The 22805-nt window shown below is 38.7% G+C and overlaps 1 protein-coding gene across 2 annotated transcripts in view; it reads right to left on the reverse strand.

The window, feature by feature from the left end:
* Positions 1-22805, reverse strand: part of SMYD3 (SET and MYND domain containing 3) — a 745729-nt gene that overhangs the window by 550894 nt on the left and 172030 nt on the right. For both annotated transcript variants that reach the window (XM_055234699.2, XM_055234700.2), the window contains exon 5: positions 22374-22510. In XM_055234699.2, the coding sequence (XP_055090674.1) occupies positions 22374-22510 (137 nt within the window). The remainder of the gene's footprint in view (positions 1-22373; positions 22511-22805) is intronic.

Genomic DNA, 22805 nt, shown 5'->3' on the forward strand with positions numbered 1-22805 from the left:
ATTTGAAATAACACATGGGCTTCCACTGTCATATTTAGAGAAATATTCTAACTAAAGTCAGACTTTGTATTAATTACCACAGAATTCTTAATTACAAAATCTAACATGAAGGAATAAAAAACATTTTAAGGTTCCTTTCTTTAAAAAGTATACAAAGTTAGCTTGCCCTACAATTTTCAGTCATTATCTTATCTTAATAAATGAGTATGATATTTAACAGCCCAACTCTCCTCTTTAATGTGGTCTTGATGTCTAATGGCAGCGTTCAACCATGACAAAGCAAAATTACTAAAGTTCTCACCTTCAAGCTTAGACACAGCTATTGTTGATAGGTGAGCCATGTTCTCACACAACTTACAACGGATTTGCTGAAGTCTCTCGGTGGCACCACAAAATACATTTCTGCTCCTGTCATCATTACAAATCAAAATTAAAGGCTTATACAAATTTAAGCTGAATTAAAAATATTCAACAGGATCCCAGCACATTGGGAGGTGGATCACTTGAGGTCAGGAGTTCGAGACCAGCCAGGACAACATGAAGAAATCCTTTCTCTACCGAAAATACAAAAATCAGCAGGGCGTGGTGGCGCCTGCCTGTAGTCCCAGCTACTTGGGAGGCTGAGACAGGAGAATTACTCGAACCCAGGAGGCAGAGGTTGCACTGGGCCAAGATTGTGCCACTGCACTCCAGTGTGGGTGACAGAGCAAGACTCCGTCTCAAAAAAAATTCAACAGGGTGTATCTTCAAACTTTGTGCCATTTTTTCCCTTGAAATTTAAAAAAAAAAATTAGAAACTGGGACAGATATATTTTTCCTATTTGAATGCTCATGAATAAAACTATATTTTATACTCTAAGATTATAATACTTTAACAGCATGGTGGAACCACTAACAGATATGGCTTTTCAATGAATAGTCACTTTGGTGCTTTAGTGTAATACTTAAGAGATCACATAACATACATAAAAATAAACCTACATCTCCAATTTATTATGGTATAAGTATTACCAAAATTAAATTTGCACCCCACTTTTTTTTTTTTTTTTTTTTTTTTTTTTTTGAGACGGAGTCTTGCTGTGTCACCCAGGCTGGAGTGCAGTGGCGCGATCTCGGCTCACTGCAAGCTCCGCCTCCCGGGTTCAGGCCATTCTCCTGCCTCAGCCTCCCGAGGAGCTGGGACTACAGGCGCCCGCCAACACGCCCGGCTAATTTTTTGTATTTTTAGTAGAGACAGGGTTTCACCGTGTTAGCCAGGATGGTCTCGATCTCCTGACCTCGTGATCCGCCCGCCTCGGCCTCCCAAAGTGCTGGGATTACAGGCTTGAGCCACCGCGCCCGGCCTGCACCCCACTTTTAAGGTGTAATATTGTAAAACTCTGCACTACAAAGGATTAACTGAAGCAAACTCGCTCAGATAAGATCATTTTGACCTCTGTTCCTCTTCACACTAGACATTTTCATTACAGAACAAAACAGTCACAAGTTTGCTCATCCTAAATGACTTGGCAAAGCCAATCCTAATGACAAGGATTTTGCCAAGTCATTTAGGATTTAAGTGACTTTGTGGTTCCTGGTGAGATACAGTACTTCAAAACATACTGGCTGATCCTCAGACCAATGACCTGACATCAATTCAGATGGAAGTATCTTGAGTTTCAAACACAGGGCAGATGGGTTTTTCTTAAGAATGAAAAAAAAACAACTCAGCTTTTCATTCAGAGCAATACATTCTGAGAAGCAACTTATCATTTTGGTAAAAACAGCAGAAGCCTAATCACTCAGCTTCTAGTCCGGAGTATAAAATAGTTTTCACACTTTTAGTCCACATGAGAAATAGCTCCGCTGAATTTCTAATTGCTATATTTAGTGCTGAATTTGTCCTTTTATATATTGGCCACCTCCTTTTTGAAACCCTCTTCTTTCACAGATCTCAAACCACCTGAGACACCAAATCCTGAGTCACCTTAGGCGGCTCTTTCTCTTCATGTCTTTCTAAAAATCCTTCTCAGTTTATTCTGAAAAACAGAAAACAAAAAGCAAAATAAATAAACAAAGGCCTACCGCCACGTTTCCCATTTGAAGAACGCTGCTCTCATAAATTAGGGGATTCTTATCAGGAAGAGAAAGCAGCACGAGGAGGGCTCACAAAGGGAAGTGAGGCTCACTAGAACAGCCCCAGGCATAAATTGCAGGGGAAACCTGAAATCAACTGCACCTAACCCAAAACAGGCACATCCGTCAAGCATGAACCAGCAGCAAGAAGCTCCTCGGCATCCAGAGTCACAAGGATCTAATCCTCAGCTCGAGGTACCTCGTTAGCCTATTTGCAATGGTGGCTGTTAAATTCTAGGAAGTCAGCACTGACTCTTCCACCTAGAATATCTTCCATTAAAGGCCAGATCAAAAGATCTCCCCACCTCAAATCTCCATCTTAGGTCTCCGTATCACCATTATCGCAGTCTGCTGGAGAACACTGTGAGCACCTCCAGTGTACTGAACGTGGAAAGCAAGATTTACAAAAAGAAGGCAGCACAGTTTTGCTTTCAAAGAACCTTCGGTATAACTCTATTTATTTCTGTATTGCTTTCATTTATCCTACCAGACAGGGCGGGAATGAAGTCTTAATTATCCTTATTTTTCCCACGTGGTGCCGTGAATAGAGTCATACAAATTTGCTGAACTGAAATTTATTAAACTGGTTCTTTCTGACCTAAAAGAGCCAAGTAAGAATCCCACTGCTAGGCCGGGCGCGGTGGCTCACGCCTGTAATCCCAGCACTTTGGGAGGCCGAGGCGGGCGGATCACGAGGTCAGGAGATCGAGACCATCCTGGCTAACACGGTGAAACCCCGTCTCTACTAAAAAAAATACAAAAAATTAGCCGGGCGAGGTGGCGGGCGCCTGTAGTCCCAGCTACTCTGGAGGCTGAGGCAGGAGAATGGCGTGAACCCCGGGAGGCGGAGCTTGCAGTGAGCCGAGATCGTGCCACTGCACTCCAGCCTGGGCGACAGCGAGACTCCGTCTCAAAAAAAAAAAAAAAGAATCCCACTGCTTTGTTTTGGCCCTATTTGTCCACTTTTTCAATATGCCATAGAAATAAAAGGATGACAAGTCGAACCAATTTTCCCCCACTTCTTTACTGCGAACGAATAATACTAAATATTGTAATAATACTAAATATCACAGTGATATAGAGAATGAGGGAGAGAGTTTCGTCCCAGAAGAAGGCCCTCCTAGCGGACTACAACAGCAATCTCTAGAAAAACGCCCTACCAAACTGACAAATTCAAAACAGCAATACCATATGATACTTAAGAGGAAGAATGGTTCACATGTAAAATTTATGATAGCACAAAGGCACTCCGGAATTTTATGTTCAGTGTACTGAATAGAAAGCAGCTGTTAGGCAAAGAATGATTAAATGACTTCAATATGGGAGAATGAATCACATTTTCTTATACTCGGGATTCTGCTGTCACTTAAAAATAAAGATGGAAAGGACTGTAATGTCAATATTTTTAAAAACAACATCAAAATGAGGACCTAAACTAGTATCCATCTAAAAAACGTAAAATTACTTACGGGCCTAAGATAGTAAGATTTTATTATCCATCTAAAAAATGTAAAATTGTTTATGTGCCTAAGATTGTAAGATTTTAAAAGCTTATTTGCACTAAAAATTTTTAAGAAGCATCCATTCTGTATTAATATAATTAGCAGAACATCAAAGGTGCCTCCATAACCAATATGTATTTTTTAATTGTTAAAAAAAAAAGTTTAATACTAGCAAGCATAAAGTCTTCTCATGGGCTTTTCATTTCACAGAATAGGCTAAAATTCTAGCAAAACAATGCATTTATCAAAATACATGATCACATTATGCCATGGATGGGAAAACAGAAATATAAAATACATGCAGACAAGAAAATAAAAGCAGGCACTCAGATTATCATACTCCTCCAGCCAGACAAAGATATAGTGAACTAGAGAGTTTACCACAAACAGGAATAGAATAACCAAAAACTCCAATACGTCAAACATGTCAGAACTGAATGGCTGCCTGAAAATGAATACCCCTGAAAATACTATCCTTACTTCCTCTATTTACCAGGTAGAAAGTTTGAGGATTCTATTTTGTTTCTCATACTCTGTGTCTACTGTGGTCAATCAAAAAAATCTGCTGAGGTTACTGGGCTTTGAAATTACATTCAGAAAAAAGCAAGCTGGACTGTGGGATACGTATTTATCAATGAAATGCTCCCAAGGACACTAACAAGGTTTTGGAAAAGAGGAAGCCACTTGCTGAGACATTGCCTTCATGGCCAAGAGTCTTTACTAGCCAATTCCATAGCACTCTTCCTATGAATTGTAATTTAGAAAGGCAGATCCCACCCAATTCTAGAAATATAAGTGCAAATAGGCCCTAAGAATCTGGTGAAATCCATTTTAAAAAATGATTTGTCTCTGCAAAAGAAAAAAGAAAAAGATTTAACTGACTGCAAATGAGCCTTACTTTATGGAATATCAGACACTACATGAGGAAATCTAGGTTTTAAGACAGAGCAATGAGCTGGCCAAAATAAATCTTCTTCCACAAAAAGGTTCATAATAGAACCCTGTTAAACTCTAAATTTTCCTAGTTAATATAACCTGGTATATTATTTATAAACATTATAAGCAATGTTTTCAGGAAAAAAATTTGCTGTACAATACAGCACTTAATTCTATGTTTGTCATTTTGCTATAAAGATAATTAGAAGTAATTAGTAACTTGGCAGCTCCAATGAACAAGATCTGCTTTTTTCAAAAACCATTAATCTTTTGATTCTTCATAGAAGACAAGAGCAATCGGAGGCAAGTCTACCTGAAAAGACAGAATGACATGAATGGACTGGAAGAAAAGAGCTCCAAAATGTCTGGAGGTGAGACACTGACACTCATTTCCAGCAACCATTCAATCTTGATGGACTGGAGCTTTTAGCTCTTCCCGTTAGTAATGAAATGGCCAGCTTAAGATACTAGCACCTAACTGGAGGAGCAAAATAATGGAAGTTCCTGCCCTTTTTCTTACCCACTTATATTTTACACTTCTGCTTTCCCATTCCTGTCATAATGGGACATGTCTAAGAGAGTTGTGAAAGGCTTCCTAGAAAAGGCACCAGTTTAAATGAAATTTGCCGGGCAGAGCTGAAGAAACTGTACGAGCAAAGCTTGGAAGAAGAAAAGGAATCCTGAGTTTTAGAGGCAAGGACAAAGAGTAAGGCTTTTTTTTTTTTTTTTTTTTTTTCTGAGAGTGAGTCTACCTCTGTCACCCAGGCTGGAGTGCAGTGGCGTGATCTTGGCTCACTGCAACCTCTGCCTCCCAGGTTCAAGCAATTCTCCTGCCTCAGTCTCCCAAGTAGCTGGGACTACAGGCATGTGCCACCACGCCTGCCTGACTTTTGTATTTTTAGTAGAGACAGGGTTTCACCATGTTGGCCAGGCTGGTCTCGAACTCCTGACCTCATGATCCGCCCGCCTCGGCCTCCCAAAGTGCTTGGATTACAGGCATGACCCACCACACCTGGCCTAACAGTAAGGCTTTAAAGAGCCTACTCAACTAATACTGAAGACTGTTAGTAAATATGTGACCTATGGAATGATCACACTCTATAGAATGATCACACTCACTGAGAGCTCTGTATTATTTTGTAATTGAAAACATGAGTTGTTTTCAAAAGAACTTTTAAATACCAAGAAGAAGCAAGTTTAAACCTTCCTTGTCATGGAGAAAATGCCGTTCCACTCCAATAAACTAAAAGATAATTTTTAACCATACAGAACATAATGTCTTGTTTCCACAAAATGCTAAATACTTTGCAAGATTCTCCTTGCTGACTCTGAGGTGGCAGAAAGTGACAAATATCATCCAAATCTTAGTGATACGAGGAAAATATTTTCAGCACAAAAAAAAATCTTTGTAGCATCATCATTGCTCTAAAGAAAAGCTAGAAGCCTGCCATAATGATTAGCAAACTCATATAGGTATCTCTAGGGAAGGATTTACAAAATGTGATCACATCCTTGTAATCATCTAATTATCAAACTCAGCAGTGTTGACAAAGCAGAAGCCCACTCAGCTACTGCTAATGAATATTATTCAAACCTAAATTTCTACCAAATCAGAATAACTTACAGGTAGAAGCCCCTCAGCCTTAGGAACCAAAGGAACGTAATGATTTCCACCCTCCTTGCACACTCACACGCGTGGCACGCATGCACACACACGCACACACACGCATACACACCCCAGCCATAACTAGGCCTTGCTGAATTGTCATTAGCTTTCATGACCTCTCCTTCGTGTATATGAGCAGCTTTACGAATTGGTTCAAAAATACCCAGCCTTTCAAAAATAATTCCCTATCTAGAGAAATACCCTACAGACATCTATATCTAGAGAAATACCCTATGGACACTTATTTGCTAATGTCATAGCGACAGTGCCGCAGGTATCCTCAAGCCTCGGTGGCTTGAAGAAACACACATGCAATGCAACAATGGGAAGGAGCTAAAGCACAACGTAAGTGACAATGCAACGTGAAGGCATGGAGGCATCAAGGCAATGCGACAATGGGAAGGACTGAAAGCGTAATGCAAGCCATGGAGGAAGAGCATACATTCACTGAATCTCTGCAATCTACTTGTCACTACGCCAGGTGCTAGGAAAATGGTTACGACCCTCAAGCTGCTTGCAGTCTATGCAAGCAGTCGGCCAGCTCCAGGAACATGGCATGAGATGAAGCTTGCAGGGTCCTCAAATGCCTACTTAAAAGCCCTGATTTCATACAAAGGCAGTAGGGAATCAACAGACATCTTTTCGCCGAGATTAAATGATCAAATCTAGGTTTTTTTTTCAATTATCTCTAATGGCAGAATATAAAAATGAATTGAGACTCAGGGAAAGAGTGAGAGGCAAGGACATGAGTTAGAGGCCATTTAGGTGAGATCGGAAGGATTTTATTAATAACTGGGACAGTGACAAAACAATATAAAAATAAAACAATAGAGTCAAGAGATCTTTAAAAGCAGCAGAAGCAGGGCATACAGAAGGAGGGCGGGGAAGAATCAGAGGTACTCCTGATGTTCCTGCCATGGCTGGCTCAGGAGATTGCAATGTCAAGGGAAAAGACAGAAAAGGTGGAGAAGCAGTATGCTGTGCTGAAGAAAAGGCAGAGTTTAGGCACTGCACACGATGAATCTGAAGTTAAAACAGGTCATGTAGATGAAGATTTTTGTTAATATATAGAAAATATGGGATGAGCTCAGAAACACAGGCAAGCAAGTAAAGCCATGGTAGCAGAATAGTCATTCAACAGGTAACAAGAGACAAACCAGCAAATAACTTTTAAAACAAATTGGTGAGACAGGCAGAAGGACAATGATGAGCAGGTTAAAAGATTTCCAAAGGTGAAACACTATCACACCTCGAATCTGCATACCTTGAGATTTAAGTGGGTATCGTTGGTTTTGGTTTGTTTTTCGTTTTTTTGAGACTGAGTCTCGCTCTATTACCCAGGCTGCAATGCAGTGGCATGTTCTCGGCTCACTGCAACCTCCACCTCCTAGGGTCAGGCGATCCTCCCACCTCAGCCTCCCAAGTAGCTGGGACTACAGCCATGAGCCACCACAATTTTTGTATTTTTTGTAGAGATGGGTTTTGTCATGTTGCCCAGGCTGGTCTCCAACTCCTGAGCTCAAGCGATCCACCCACCTCGGCCTCCCAAAGGACTGGGATTACATGCGTGAGCCACTGCACCTGGGCAAAGTGGGTATTGTTCCATAAAATCTTGGCCAAATGGGAAACAAGAAAACACAGTATAGTCACTTCTTATTACAGAAGACTTTTGAGGCCCCCAAACAATATACCTTACTAACTTCTGCTCTAACCTGAAAGACCCACAGCCAAAAAAAAAAAAGACCCACAGCCACTGAATGACTGTAAAGGAGGAAAAACAGACCCTAGGACACAAACCAGCATGTCACACCCACCTCTGCAGACGCTGTATTGGCTGAAGAAAATGCTGCCACCCATCGGGGAAGGAAAGGAAATTCTATTAAGGATATTTTTAATTCTGATCCTAATTCAGGTGATCCTAATTAAACAGCTCTGCATAAACAGTGTCTTGATAAATTTTTCCTATAAGCATCAAAACGAAAGCCAAATGTCAATCAAAACTTGAAATAGTGCCCATGACTGCCAAGTCTGGTCACATGTAGCTCCAATGCTTTTCTTTTACTTGACAAGTATTTATTCAAAAATAACATTTTAAAATTATTTGCCTATGTCATTAATATCAAGTACAAATGTTAAGGTCAAATAAATATCCCTAAAAGAAAAAGAGGTGTTAATAAGGCCAAAGAGTATTTTCTTATACACTGCATATATAGTTTATAGCATAGAAAATGTTTAAATCTATAAATGCATGTATCTATAGAATCATACGGAAAAACACACCCAATAATGGCTTGAAAATGATACAGACTCAAGCTGGAGGGCTCCTGAATAATTAATGTTTTAATATGCAGTACTACAAGATTGTAGAATGCAGATTTCAAAAGGTACCTTAACTCCATGCAAATTCCATGTCAATTATCTTTATTGTCACATACAGTTGTGGCAACATCAGCACAGAATCATTTGATATGAATAATCCACCCTCCTCCCACTCAAACTACCAGCATTTATTTAGATTTGAATATATGAAGGACAGAGGTATGTAAGGCATGATGTACCACCTGGATAAAAATAGCAAAAATCCTGATTAAATAATTTACAGCTTTGCCTAGAGCAATATTTTAGTATTACAGAATATTATCAAATATTCTTATTTCCATCATTCTGGATTTTGCTAAGGCTTACAATGGTCCATAATTAGGGCTCTAACAGAGAACTAATATAACACGGAATGCAGTGTGGTGGAATGCAGAAAATAAGACCTCTGGAATGAAGAAAGCCATGTTAAAGCTCTGTCTCTTTTTACTTAAAAATAGTGTGACCTTACGCACTTTCTCATCTACAAAGGCACGATACCCGTAACTCAAAGGGCTATTATACAAGACAATGTGAAAGTACACATTAAAATACTTGGTAGAATAAAAAATTAAAACAAAGGAGTGCGGCACTAGGAAACTTGTGATCAATCTGCCAACTGTCCCTTGACCTGTTGATGTAAGACATGTACCAGTGTCTAATACTCATTTGTTTCCTGGCACGTATGGGCCAAAAAATGGGAAATACGAGACAAATCCACACACTTAAATATGTAATACAGCAGTTCTGTTCATAACTGAGTTATCTGAAGGGAAGGCAGACAGCTGGTTTGGGAAGCCAAAATCATTTAAACACAGACATACAGAATCTCTGAATTGAAACTCATCATTAGACAAGCTAATCTAGTTTCAAATGTTGAATAATACTATTCTGTAACTTATTTTTAATTTTCTGCCTTTACACAGATAGGCTTCAATATAAGAAACATATTGCTGAAAGGTTGTCTGTAATTTAGCTTCTGTTTCTTGTATCACATTTTCACTTCAATTTAGCAGCTAAGTTCTTGAGCACTTGGGCACCAACTAACAGAAAGGGCATTAGACGGAACTCAGAAGACTTCAGTTCTAGCTTTCTTCCTGTCACTGGGTGACTACTTCCCCTTCTCTAAGCCACAACTGATGTATTCTGGAGAAAGGGAGAGGAGAAAAAATCGGAAGGCTATGGAGTCAGAGAGTTTCTGTGATCTCTTCAGCCCTAAAGTTGTATGATTTTGCCTAAGGAAGAAAATGGAGACACATGACCTATTTTCATGAAATTTATAATCTAAGTGGGAACCTAGGGAAAAAGGACAGACAACTTAGAAAGTAGAGGATAGTCACAGTTGCCAAATGGTTGGCATAGAAAATAACAGTGACTACTGATTTTACAAAAGGGAAAGCTCAATCCTAGCCAAGTAGATTTCACCAAAGATCTGAGTAGAAACCTTAAGAATAAGCACGTATGTTTATTGCAGCACTATTCACAATAGCAAAGACTTGGAACCAACCCAAATGTCCAACAATGATAGACTGGATTAAGAAAATGTGGCACATATACACCATGGAATACTATACAGCCATAAAAAAGGATGAGTTCATGTTCTTTGTAGGGACATGGATGAAGCTGGAAACCATCATTCTCAGCAAACTATCACAAGGACAAAAAACCAAACACCGCATGTTCTCACTCATAGGTGAGAACTGAACAATGAGAACACATGGACACAGGAAGGGGAACATCACACACCAGGGACTATTGTGGGGTGGGGGAGAGGAGGGAGGGATAGCATTAGGAGATATACCTAATGTTAAATGATGAGTTAATGGGTGCAGCACATCAACATGGCACATGTATACATATGTAACAAACCTGCATGTTGTGCACATGTACCCTAAAACTTAAAGTATAATAATAATAATAATAATAATAAAGGTTAATATTATTCATTACTAAAAAAATACAACAAGAGTCAAAATTCTCCTTAAAAAAATAAAATAAAATAAAATACATGGGAATAAAAAAAAAATAAAAGTCAAAATTCTCCTTAAAAAAAAAAATAAATAAAATACATGGGAATAAAAAAAAAAAAAAGTGTAAGCAGGACCTCAATAGAGAAGGCGAGGGAAGATAAACTACACCCTTCCATGATGCACCAGAAGTATCACAAACTCACAAATTCAAAGAGCCCTTTACATACCATCTAGGCCTACCTTATAGAGATAACCCATCCTGACACGTAATTCTAATCCTCAGTGAAACTCTTCCAGGAAGAAGTAGCTTCCAGCTGTACCAAGACACGCTGAGACATTGTTGGAGCGCTCTGGTTATAAAGCTCTTCCAGATAATAAAACAGTATTTCTGTCCTTACTTCATCATGCTTTGTAAATAGACATTTATTTGAATATGTCTTTTTAAACATGTAACATTAGGTACTAAACACAGAAACTGTAATGAAAATCAACTTTTGAAGATAGAAGGAAGACTGTTTTCCTCTTTGATTAAAATGCTTTAAAAAAATCTGCTTTGGCAAAGCCATCCCCAAACTCGCCTGCTTACCTTTAAAATATGCCAAGTCATCTTATTTTCCACATCAAATGGCAATGTCTGATTTCTGCCCCTAAAAAAATCACTCTGTTTCTGCCTACTACAAAATTTAATACAGCAGTTTATCACAGTTTTTCATCACTGTTAATATTATGTCTCTAAAACATATTTGTTTTTTTCCTCCCATGAAAGGTCCTTCTTATTTGTAATAGAAACAGCCAAGTCATAATTTAAAGTTTGAGGGCAATAATCCACAATCTAAGAAAAATCAAACAAAAACTTTGAACCTGAGTTACATAACCATAGTATTTCTAATAGAAAATTTTATCTTTGTTTCATTTCAAAACAAAATAACAAAATATAACACCTTTAATTAACAACCAAAAACAAGCTGGGCATGATAGCACATCTGTAGTCTCAGCTACTCAGGAGACTGAGGCAGGAAGATTGTTTGAGCCCAGGAATTTGAGTCAGCCTGGGAAACATAGCAAGACCCTGTCTTCATTTTTTTTTTTTTTTTTTTTTTTTTTTGAGAGAGTTTCACTCTTGTTGCCCAGGCTGGAGGGCAATGGCGCCATCTCAGCTTGCTGCAACCTCCCCCTCCCAGGTTCGAGCAATTCTCCTGCCTCAGCCTCCCAAGTAGCTGGGATTACAGGCGCCCACCACCACGCGCAGCTAATTTTTTTTTTTTTTTTTTTTTGTATTTTTAGTAGAGATGGGGTTTCCCCATGTTAGTCAGGCTAGTCTCAAACTCCTGACCTCAGATGATCCATCCACCTTGGCCTCCCAAAGTGCTAGGAATTACAGGCGTGAGCCACCGTGCCCGGCCAAGACCCTGTCTTTTAAAAAACTAAAAATTAAAGGCCGGGCATGGTGGCTCATGCCTGTAATCCCAGCACTTTGGGAGGCCAAGGCGGGCGGATCACAAGGTCAAGAGATCCAGACCATCCTGGCCAATATGGTGAAACCCCATCTCAACTAAAAATATAAAAATCAGCTGGGTGTGGTGGTGTGCACCTGTAGTCCCAGATACTTGGGAGGCTGAGGAAGGAGAATCGCTTGAACCTGGGAGGTGGAGGTTGCAGTGAGCTGAGATCACGCCACTACACTCCAGCCTGGTGACAAAGTAAGACTCCGACTCAAAAACTAAATAAATAGATTAATTAAAAATTTTTAAAAAAAGGAAACAGCTAAGAATGACAGTTTAAAATATTAAGACAATAAAGGCCCCGCTTTTTCTATTTTACAATTTCTTTCTCTCTTTAGTAAAATAATTGCAGTTTTCTTACTATACCATTGAGATAAAACATTTTTAAAGTTATTGAATTAAATTGGCTTTAGAGTAAAACAAAAATTAACTCAAAAAACAATTACCATGTGCGTACTGTGCTCGGAAATGTGACTGGCAACGTAGACTGACAGAACCAATGACTTTTTAGAAAATAACAAAGTATTTCCGATCCTTTTTTTAACTAGAGAATTTTCTCCCAGCACATCCTATTTCTGATTGTGTGCAAAAAATCTTCGGGCTTACAAATGTTAATTCAGGGGTTGGCAAATAAAGGCCCAAAGGCCAAATGTGGCCCACCACCTGCTTAGTCTGCAAGCTAAGGATGTTTTCTTACATTTTTAAATGGTTGGGGAGAAACAGAAAGAGTATTTTTGAATATGTGAAAATTACATGAAAAATCAATGTTCAGTGTCCATGTTTCTTTGGTATACAGCCACACCCATTCATTCACGAATTGTACATGGGGCCTTTCAGGCTTCAATGGCAGAGTTGAGTTGCCATGATAAGCATGTGAGGTAACGCATATGTTAATTTGCCCCATTTAGCCACTCCACAATATATATGTATTTCAAAAAATCATGTTGTACATGATAAATATATATAATTTTTATTTGCCAATTTAAAATAATTTTTTTAAAGAAGCAGCTACCACAGAGACCATAAGTAGCACTCTCTTTACACACTACAAATTGTCGTGAGGCAGTTGTGACTCACTTTTGTCTCCTGTCTGGAAGGCCTAAATATTTACAATGTGAGCTTTTACAGAAAAATGTTCTTGAAACCTGGAATAATTAATATAGTCATTCATCTTTCCTTGAAGAACTTAGTATAATGGCAGTCTCTATGAGTCAGAGCTATCAAGTAACTTACTAGATTTCTTGAATCCTATCATGATATTAGTGTTTCTTTTTGTCAGGTCTCATATATTTATATTATGTATTAATTTTTAAAAATACATTATCTGGGCCAGCTGTAGTGGCTCATGTCTGTCATCCTAGCCCTCTGGGAGGCCAAGGTAGGAGGATCACTTGAGCCCAGGACTTCAAGACCAGCCTGGGCAACATAGCAAGACCCTGTCTCTACAAAAGTAAAACACAATATTAGCAAGGCATGGTGGCATGCACTTGTAGTCCCAGCTGGGCAGGGGAATCACTTAAGCCTAGGAGTTCAAGGCTTCAGTGAGCTATGATTACACAACTGCACTCTAGCCTGGGTGACAGAGCAAGATCCTGCCTTTAAAAATAATTTTTTAATGAAATGAAATAAATAAAACATAAAAACATTTATCAAAGTGTGCTCCACAAAAAGGAAAAGGGATACTATTTTCTCACATTGCTTCAATCAGCCAAAAATTAAAGACCTACTGCATACAATGAAGGTTGTTAGGAATTCAAAATAAATAAGATGTAATTCCTGGCTCCACATAATTGCATTCTAGTAGAGAGACACAGTATTCCAGTAGATTGTTGCCACTAAAGGAAAAGCCAAAGCAATGACAGTAACCTTTGCCATTTCATAATGTCATACAGACATTTAAAAAATATCACCTCTGTCTGCATTAATGGCAAGTTATACACTCAAACAGATAAAGCAACAAGGCTTGACAAACACATTTATCCATCAATACTTTCAAGCAAAGCATTAGCCTTACATAAGCAATTAACCTTGACCAATACAGGTATAAATAAAAATGCTGATTAAGAACTTATTAACTATCCTTCCCAACTTCAGAAGTTTAGCTGGCATCTGGTTTTTAACTATGATAAATATACACCAACTCATCATAGGTTATTAACACATAAGTGAAAAGAAAGATTCAACCAAATGGCTACAAATGAAGAACATGATAAACAAATATCATCATTAAAAATCCAAACAATGAGTTGCTTTGTTTGAAAGCCCAAGTGTCGTACAAACATCACTTTATTAGAAGGTAGAGAAATATTTCTGAGAATAATTGTCTCCTGAATCAACTTCGAGATTCAATCCGTTGTAATAAAGACAAAATATATAAATCACAGATGCATGACACCATTTCATAATTAGAATGCCAGGATCTGCATGCAGTTAAGTATCTTAGCTGTTTGCCTGCTTTACTTAACACCAGAAGAGAAGTATAATCCCAACAGCTAAGTATTCTAGCAGCTGTTGTGAGCAGAGTAGAGATGTGGCATGTAGCAGTCACTGCCACACGTAAAGACACAAGCACCCCGGTGACTGGAGGTTAGCCATCCTGGTGTGCCTGCTCGCTTTTAGTGTTAAATATTTAATGGCATATTTTTCCTTAATGGAACCCAGGCACATCTGATCAGTCACTGGGATCATTTAGTAATGCAGTCAAAGTTATCATACTGCCATTTCACATCAAGTTTGTAATTAGATAATCCATCACTTTATTAATTCAAAAGATTGCTTTCTGTACTACTTTACAGCAGGCTACAGTAGTGAAACCCAACAGAGCTCATCAACAAAAAAGGTTCTAAAATCTGGTCCTACATGAACTTGAAACCCTCAAGTGACAAACATATACACACTCCTGACCTTTCAAAACAACAGAGGTAATACTCTTCCCACAAATTAGCCTACCAACAACAATGAAATAACAGAGCACCAGTGTATCCAGAATGAGATGGTTAACAGAACTGGAAATTTAAGATTAAAAGCTGAATATAACATGATCAACTTTGTTCTCGCTTTTTATTGAGGTACACTGTTCACCAGAGGATGAAAATGATACACAAAAAAGTCATTCAGTAATTTTCCCTCCAAGCTGATTTATATACTTCACTAAAATTATGAGGGAGGTTATAGCAGAAATCACATCCATTATTTATGATCACTCTAAATGTAAAGGCCAAACACAAGCATGCAATCTTGAATATAATATCATGATTTTCTCTTGCTTTATTTCTAACATACCACAAAATATTAAATCATGATTTCTTATCACATTATGAATTGGTAAGATTCTTGTTTTAACACCTTCTCCACTCCTTCTCCAATTTAAAAAAAAAAAAGAATTCTCCAATAAAAAAGAATTTACTCAGAATGAAACTGTAAAATTTAAATATCATAGTACCAAAAACACCCTCTAAAATACTCACTTTCCAATCTATGCAACCAGTACATATTGCAAAACCAGCTACAGCTAATATAATTAAAAATTAGATTTTGGAAAAGCAAGCTCCAGAGGTCACATACGTACCCTAAAGAACAAAAATAACATGCTACCAGGAGAATTATTAATTTGAAAGAAAGAAGGAGGGAACGTCTTCTCAAACACATGTGGAATTTCTAATCAAAAAAATTCCGTGGCAGTTGCACAACATTATAAAGTTAAACAGTACTTTGCAGAGCTCCGGAAACACTAACAATGGCATATGTTTTGTGGTCAGGAAGGTCACTTTTATTCTTGTTGCTGCCAATCTAATGTCTGTTTTTGAAACATTCTATGCAACTAGTCTATTTTCTATTTTATTGTTCAGATTTTACCACATTTCTAATCAGGCTGCCAAATAAATTTTTAGAAAAGAAAGTTATAAGCCCAGAAAAAAAATTATATTTTTCTAGAACCCTGTACAATAATCCCTAAAGAAATCTTTTATGTGCATTAAAAAAAAATCTCAAAACAAATTCTACTGAAATTAAGTTGAGACTATCAATAACTATTGCCAATAATTATCAATGGACATTTTAAGGGATAGAATAAATACAATACATTCCACGGCGTTTCAATTAATTAGAACATGACAACTAAAGCACCCTTAATTCCATTCTTTTAAGATGCATGTGTGAGAAAGATTTCAGTCATCAAGGGAAGCCTACTTTTACATTTCCCACGTGAAATCCCAATAAACTACTTTGATATCATGGAGTTTCTAAGAATGTTGGCAACACTAAATGATTTCTGTCCATAATGGCTATGACTGAAACTAAGCCTCAAGAAAAGACACCATTGCCTGTTTGCAAAATTTCTTCTCAAGAAAACAGGCAATTCTCAGGATCTCAAGAGACACCAGCACTGGGCACAACTGTGAGCAACCACCTGAGTTTACAAACAGTGGTGGACTGCGCTCTTGGCTAGATGACAGCACAGGGAGACTTAAAACACTGAAGTTCTATAATCCAATAAAAATACAGCTGGGAGGTGGGGGCAACAGTAGTAGAAATTAATAATACATGTCGGACACTACTAAGTACCTTACAGTTGATCCTCCTTGCGATCTATGAAGTCGATATTAGTATTTCCATTTACAGATAAGAAAATTGAGATGGAGAGAATTTTATTTACTTGACTGAGGACAATGACCTAACCATCATATTATTCAGCCTCCCATTTAAATTTGGCCTCTCTCTAACTGAAATTTTTGTTTGTTTTGAGTTGGGGTCTCACTCTGTCCCCCAAGCAGCACTCATGGTTCTCTGCAGTCTCAAACTCCTGGGCTCAAGCAATCCTCCCATCTCAGCACACCAAGTAGCTAATTGTAATTTTCTGAGTTTCAAAGGATATATTTATGCTTAGGAGTATATACATTTTCTATATTTGTAGCAAATGTTTAGGACCCAATCAGTACACTGAATCACAGCATTTGTCACTCCACGATAAATCTTTTTGAGACAGGGTCTCACTTTGTAGTCCAGGCTGGAGTGCAGTGGTGAGATCACAGCTCACTGCAGCCTCGACTTCCTAGGCTCAAGCAATCCTTCCACCTCAGCCTCCCAAGTAGCTGGAACTGCAGGTGCGTACCACCCTGCGCTCAGCTAATTTTTTTTTTAAGTTTTTTTGTAAAGATGGCATCTCACTATTTGCCCAGGCTGGTCTCAAACTCCTGGGCTCAAATGATCCTCCTGCCTCAACATACCAAAGTGCTAGGATTATAGGAATGAGCCACTGCGCCTGACCAATAAATCCATTTCAAAATCTAACAGATGCTGGGTGGGGTGGCTAACGCCAGGAATCTCAGCACTTTGAGAGGCCGAGGTGGGCAGATCACTTGAGGTCAGGAGTTTGAGACCAGCCTGGCCAACATGACAAAACCCCATCTCTACTAAAAATACAAAAATTAGCCAGGCGTGGTGGTGCATGCCTGTAATCCCAGCTACTCAGGAGGCCGAGGCACAAGACTGACTTGAAAGCCGGGAGGCAGAGGTGCAGTGAGCCGAGATCACGCCACTGCACTCCAGCCTGGGCAACAGGGTGAGACCCTATTCCCAAAGGGGGAAAAAAAAAAACTCAAAGGAAATTTTGTTTGAAAATGGAAGTGGAGATTTAAAAAAAAAAAAAAAAAGTGTGTGGTAGAGAGGAGAAAGGGCTTGTAGAGATGGAGACATACATCTTTTCTAAACAATGTGAAAAAGAGTCAGCAGAGATGAAATTGGCCTTTGTTTTTTATAAGCATATAAATAACCACATCTCCTGTGTTCATCTGTATATCCCCAGTGCACTTCCTATCCTTTGAACACCTTCATTGCTGTCTGTGGAAATTATCACCTTTCATTGCTCACACTTCACACTTCTATCTCCGTTCAGCCACACACTCCCCAGGGAATATACAATCTAAGTTTAAAAAAAAAAAAACTATGCAAATAAAGCTGCAAGTAATTTGCTCTAGCCTCTCCAACCACCAGATTATCACTCAGCATCCCCTCCTCTAGAGAAATTCTGGGAGTATCCCTACCCTCACTTTCTATTACATTTAGTGCAAAACAAACATTTTAAACATCAAGCTCTTATTCTAACTCTACTGTAATTACTAAATATAACTGAAATCTGTATTCCACAGGTAACAACTTCCTTTGAAAACCTTCTCCGGAGGAGGTTGATACATTTCCCTCAGGAGGTTGGTGGAATCAACACCCCTCACTCCCCAAGAGCATTTCTAGACCACCGTGTATCACTGTTTCCCAACACCATCCTCGCTTTTGAAATTTATGTCAGTTTCTACTTCTGATATGAGGTCCTCCTTGACACCCACCCCTAGGAAAATTCCTCCTTTCTATGGCTCATGTTACTCAGTTTTTACAGCCAGGCAACAAATTCATAAGTGGATAGGATATATTTATACAGAAAACTCCACAATCAAACCCTAATTGCTATTAGGGTGTGTGTGTGTATTAACAATGGTGCTAAGAGTCAGAGTCAGACTAACACTGGTGCTAAGAAGTGGGCTGAAAAGGAGGAATATCTGGGAATATGACCAGGAAAATGACAAGTAACAGAAGAAATTTTCCAAGTAAAATTAAGGTTTACGCAGCAGATGCATGTTCAGCATTGAGAACCCGGTCCGACAGGAAAGATGCACCATTCTTCCGCCAGAAACTCCAGTGTTCAAAATACAAACTGCCAACTTCTCAGGCACTAATCATGAGTTTCCATTAGAAAAAGCCATCAGCTCACCAGACAATGAAATATGCTCTCAGGATTAAGAACTTTCTCATCCTCCCAGAGCCCTTTGCTTTCAGGGGAAGTGCAAGTTTGGTAAAGACATGCATATTCTTCAAGTAAGACTTTGACCTGCTGCAGTTTTCTGCCTTCATAGAGAATTTTGAGATTTAGAATTAGCCACATACTTCTACAACCCCATATCAAGAGTATTTTGTACACACTAGACCTGCAAATAAATAAATGTCTGCTGTACTTGCTAAGCAAATTCAGATTCAACTAACAAACACCTCTCAGCAGGGCAAAAGACTTGATAAGAAAAGACTAATTCTAATGAAGGTTTAAAACTCGGAAGAGAAAGAACATCTGTGTGAACTGTTAAGTATTAAAAATGACAGATATAAAATGAGTCTGAAAATTAGGGAAACCAGCTGATAGAAACATGAAGATTCATTCTACTAGTCCCTCTATTTTTGTGTGTGTTTGAAAATGTCCGTAATTTAAAAGTCAAAAAAATTAAGACATAAGCAGTTTTAGAAAAGCTCTCAGAATTCCATATGCCTTTCAATGAAAATTAGATGGGCTAAAACTGGGGCACGGTGGCTCACGCCTGTAATCCCAGCACGTTGGGAGGCCAAGGCGGGTGGATCATCCGAGGTCAGGAGATCGAGACCAGCCTGGCCAACGTGGTGCAATGTTGTCTCTACTAAAAATACAAAAATTAGCCAGGCGTGGTGGCAGGCGCCTGTAATCCCAGCTCCTTGGGAGGCTGAGGCAGGAGAATCGCTTGAATCCTGGAGGCGGAGGTTGCAGTGAGCCGATGTTGAGCCATTGCACCCTAGCCTGGGCGACAAGAGCGAAAACTCTGTCTCAAAAAAAAAAAAAAAAAAAGATGTGCTAAAACATAAGCTTAGTATGTTTATTATCTGCACAGAACCTGAATGAATGTAAATGAGAGGAACCAAAAGAAAAACATACAACAAGATCTTGTTTATTGAGGCCAGGTAAAGCCAGCCTTGTTGACAGCATAAATTCAGAAGTCAGCAGCTTCCTCTGTATGAACAAACTGTCAGTCAGGGACAGCTGCATGTTGACCCACTTTCCACAGCCTAATGAACTGACTTTTGAATTTACACTGTGAAGAAGGCTGGCTTTACCTGGCCTCAATATATTTCTATGGTGCCCGTTTCTTCTCTTTGATTAATTAATTTTATACCAGAGTAAAATGAGGAGAGGAGCAGTAGACTGGGATAAAAATCTCTGCCCAGGGATCTTCACCCAGTTCCCGTGTGCTTGATGAGATTTGCATCATCACACACCATCAACATTCTGAGCTCAGTGACTCATCTCTGAAAGCTGCAGGATTTATTTAGGTTAATTTAGGATCTTTCATGAACAAGGAAGGAGAAGGAGTCAGGGGGCGGGAAGGAGGGAGAAGGAGTGAGGGGGGGCGGGAAGGAGGGAGGAATGGGGAGGGAAGGAGGGAGAAGGAGTCGGGGGGCGGGAAAGAGGGAGAAGGAGTCGGGGGGCGGGAAGGAGGGAGGAGTGGGGGGAAAGAGGGAGAAGGAGTCGGGGGGCGGGAAGGAGGGAGGAGTCGGGGGGAAGGAGGGAGAAGGAGTCGGGGGGCGGGAAGTTGGGAGAAGGAGTCGGGGGGTGGGAAGGAGGGGAGTGATTTAAGGACAAATTTATAAGCAGAAAAATACAAATTAAAAACATTAACAAAACTTTCACCAGAAAGTACAGAAGCCGTAGGTTATTAGTTGCTTTCATCTGATTACTAACCTATATTTTAATGCAGAAATGACACATCTAAGGCCAATTATGCCCAAAAATCTCAAAACTGCATATATTCTACTTTTCTAGCAATAACAAATATTATGTGGGGAGAAGGGAAGCACTGTATTAAAAATTGGTCCACTTAATCATAGCCACAGAATTTTCCCCTTATACAACATGGAGAGAATTTCATTATAAAATACATGCGACTAAAAATCTTCAGAAAGAAAGAAGAACTGGGATAGTAATTCACATTTTACATGTAGCAATAGAAAGTATTTTAAATTATTTTCATGGATATTAATAACATCAGTAATTATCACTGGAACATTTTCCAACAATAGGAATAATTACTACAGAATAGCCACAAACTTAACACTAGGAATGAGGTAATAATCATCATAAGGTATATTTTTATCTTTCAGTAGGTGTTCGTGTTTATAGTGTTTAACATGAAAAGAGCCTTGGGCACGGTACACGATACTACTATAGGTTATAATTTTCAGAAGCATATGAAATAGATGAGAAAGTTTTCAGATGCACTGTAAGAAACCAGTAAATTTTGAAATCAATTTTAAATTATAGATAACCAGAATATAATGCTAAGATGACATTAATCAGAAAATCATAAAAATGTACCGTACAGAATAAAAATACATTTGAGAAAAACTGGAATAAATCTCCAGCAATCAAACCAATTACATTTAATTTTTCAGAAAACAGTAAATTTTAAAACATGCCTTAAAATATTAATGGCATAAATATATCTTCAAATGTGTGCTTACAAATTACAAAATAAGTGGCAAAATTGTCAAAAGTAAAGTTTTACTTGTTACTAAATTGTGATCAACATTAAAACAAATGCAAACACACAATGTGAGAAAGCGAGGACAGCAGATCCATAGCACTGAGGGGGTGTTTCTGTCATCCCTATCCAAGGGTAAACATCAAGAAGCAATCATTTCATACCTATGGGCTTGTGAAGAGAAAAAAAAAAAAATCAGTCTTCGCACTCTTCCTCCCTATGCCAAGATAAACCCTCGGAATCATTTTTTAAAAAAAACTACTTCAGGAGGCCGGGCGTGGCAGTTCACGCCTGTAATCCCAGCACTTTGGGAGGCCAAGGCGGGTGGATCACCTGAGGTCAGGAGTTCAAGACCATCCTGGGCAACATGGTGAAACCCCGTCTCTACAGAAGAAAAAAAAAAAAAATACAAAAATTAGCTGGGCGTGGTGGCTTACGCCTGTAATCCCAGCTACTTGGAATGCTGAGGCATGAGACTCGCTTGATTCTGGGAGGCGGAGATTGCAGTGAGCCGAGATGACGCCACTACACTCAAGCCTGGGTGACAGAGCGAGACTCTGTCTAAAAACAAAAAAGAAAAGAAAAGAAATGGATTTCAATAAATTTTTCATTTCAAAGACAGGCTCTATGCTTAAACAACCAACATAAAACTCAATGAATGCAATGCAACAGCAAACAAGGCCATTCACAAAAAATAATGGGATATGCTATTTTCTTCTGAGAAAAGAAATCATACTCTTTCTTCCAAGGGTACACTTTAAGAGTTGACAATGAACACACTCAGGCAATAACAAGAATATTAATAAAACAGAAAAATTCATACCCTTTTCAATGCACACAATACATTCTCTCATTCTCTACTCACTATGATACGGGAGTAATATAAGGTATGAAGGGTCTTGAATTTCCTGTCAAGATTCTCGACATTTTTGTAACCAACGACAAAATAAGGAGCAAATGGTTGATGTATGGAATTAGCAAAGAGCAAACTTAACACTTACTTTTGCAAAGGCTTCAAAAAGGTCAAAGGCAGGTGGCAGCTGAGAGGCATCCTGTATTTCTTCTCTCATGAAATGTTGAAATGTCATTACAAGTTGCCTGAGGCCCTCTTTCTTATCTTCAGTCAGTTTGTTAATATCTTTTTTAAAGAGAAAATAGATAGCACAATCTCAAAGTAAACTTCTAAAGGATAATTTTCAAGTGTTCAATGTTGGCTGTTAAACCAGATATTTCCTACCTTACATTGGATTTTGACAAAGAGCAAATACATATTGTTTTATCTTTTGACAACTAAATATGATGCATATGTTATCAATTAAATTCTGCCAAATTTTGTCTGCAATGTAAGATCAAACACCTATCAAAACATAAGTGTGCATATACATGAAAAAGCATTAAAACCAAAATCAGTGAGGTTGTGTGTTACCGGATTT

Source organism: Symphalangus syndactylus, chromosome 19 (genome assembly GCF_028878055.3).
Source record: "Symphalangus syndactylus isolate Jambi chromosome 19, NHGRI_mSymSyn1-v2.1_pri, whole genome shotgun sequence".
Taxonomy (NCBI): Eukaryota; Metazoa; Chordata; class Mammalia; order Primates; family Hylobatidae; genus Symphalangus; species Symphalangus syndactylus.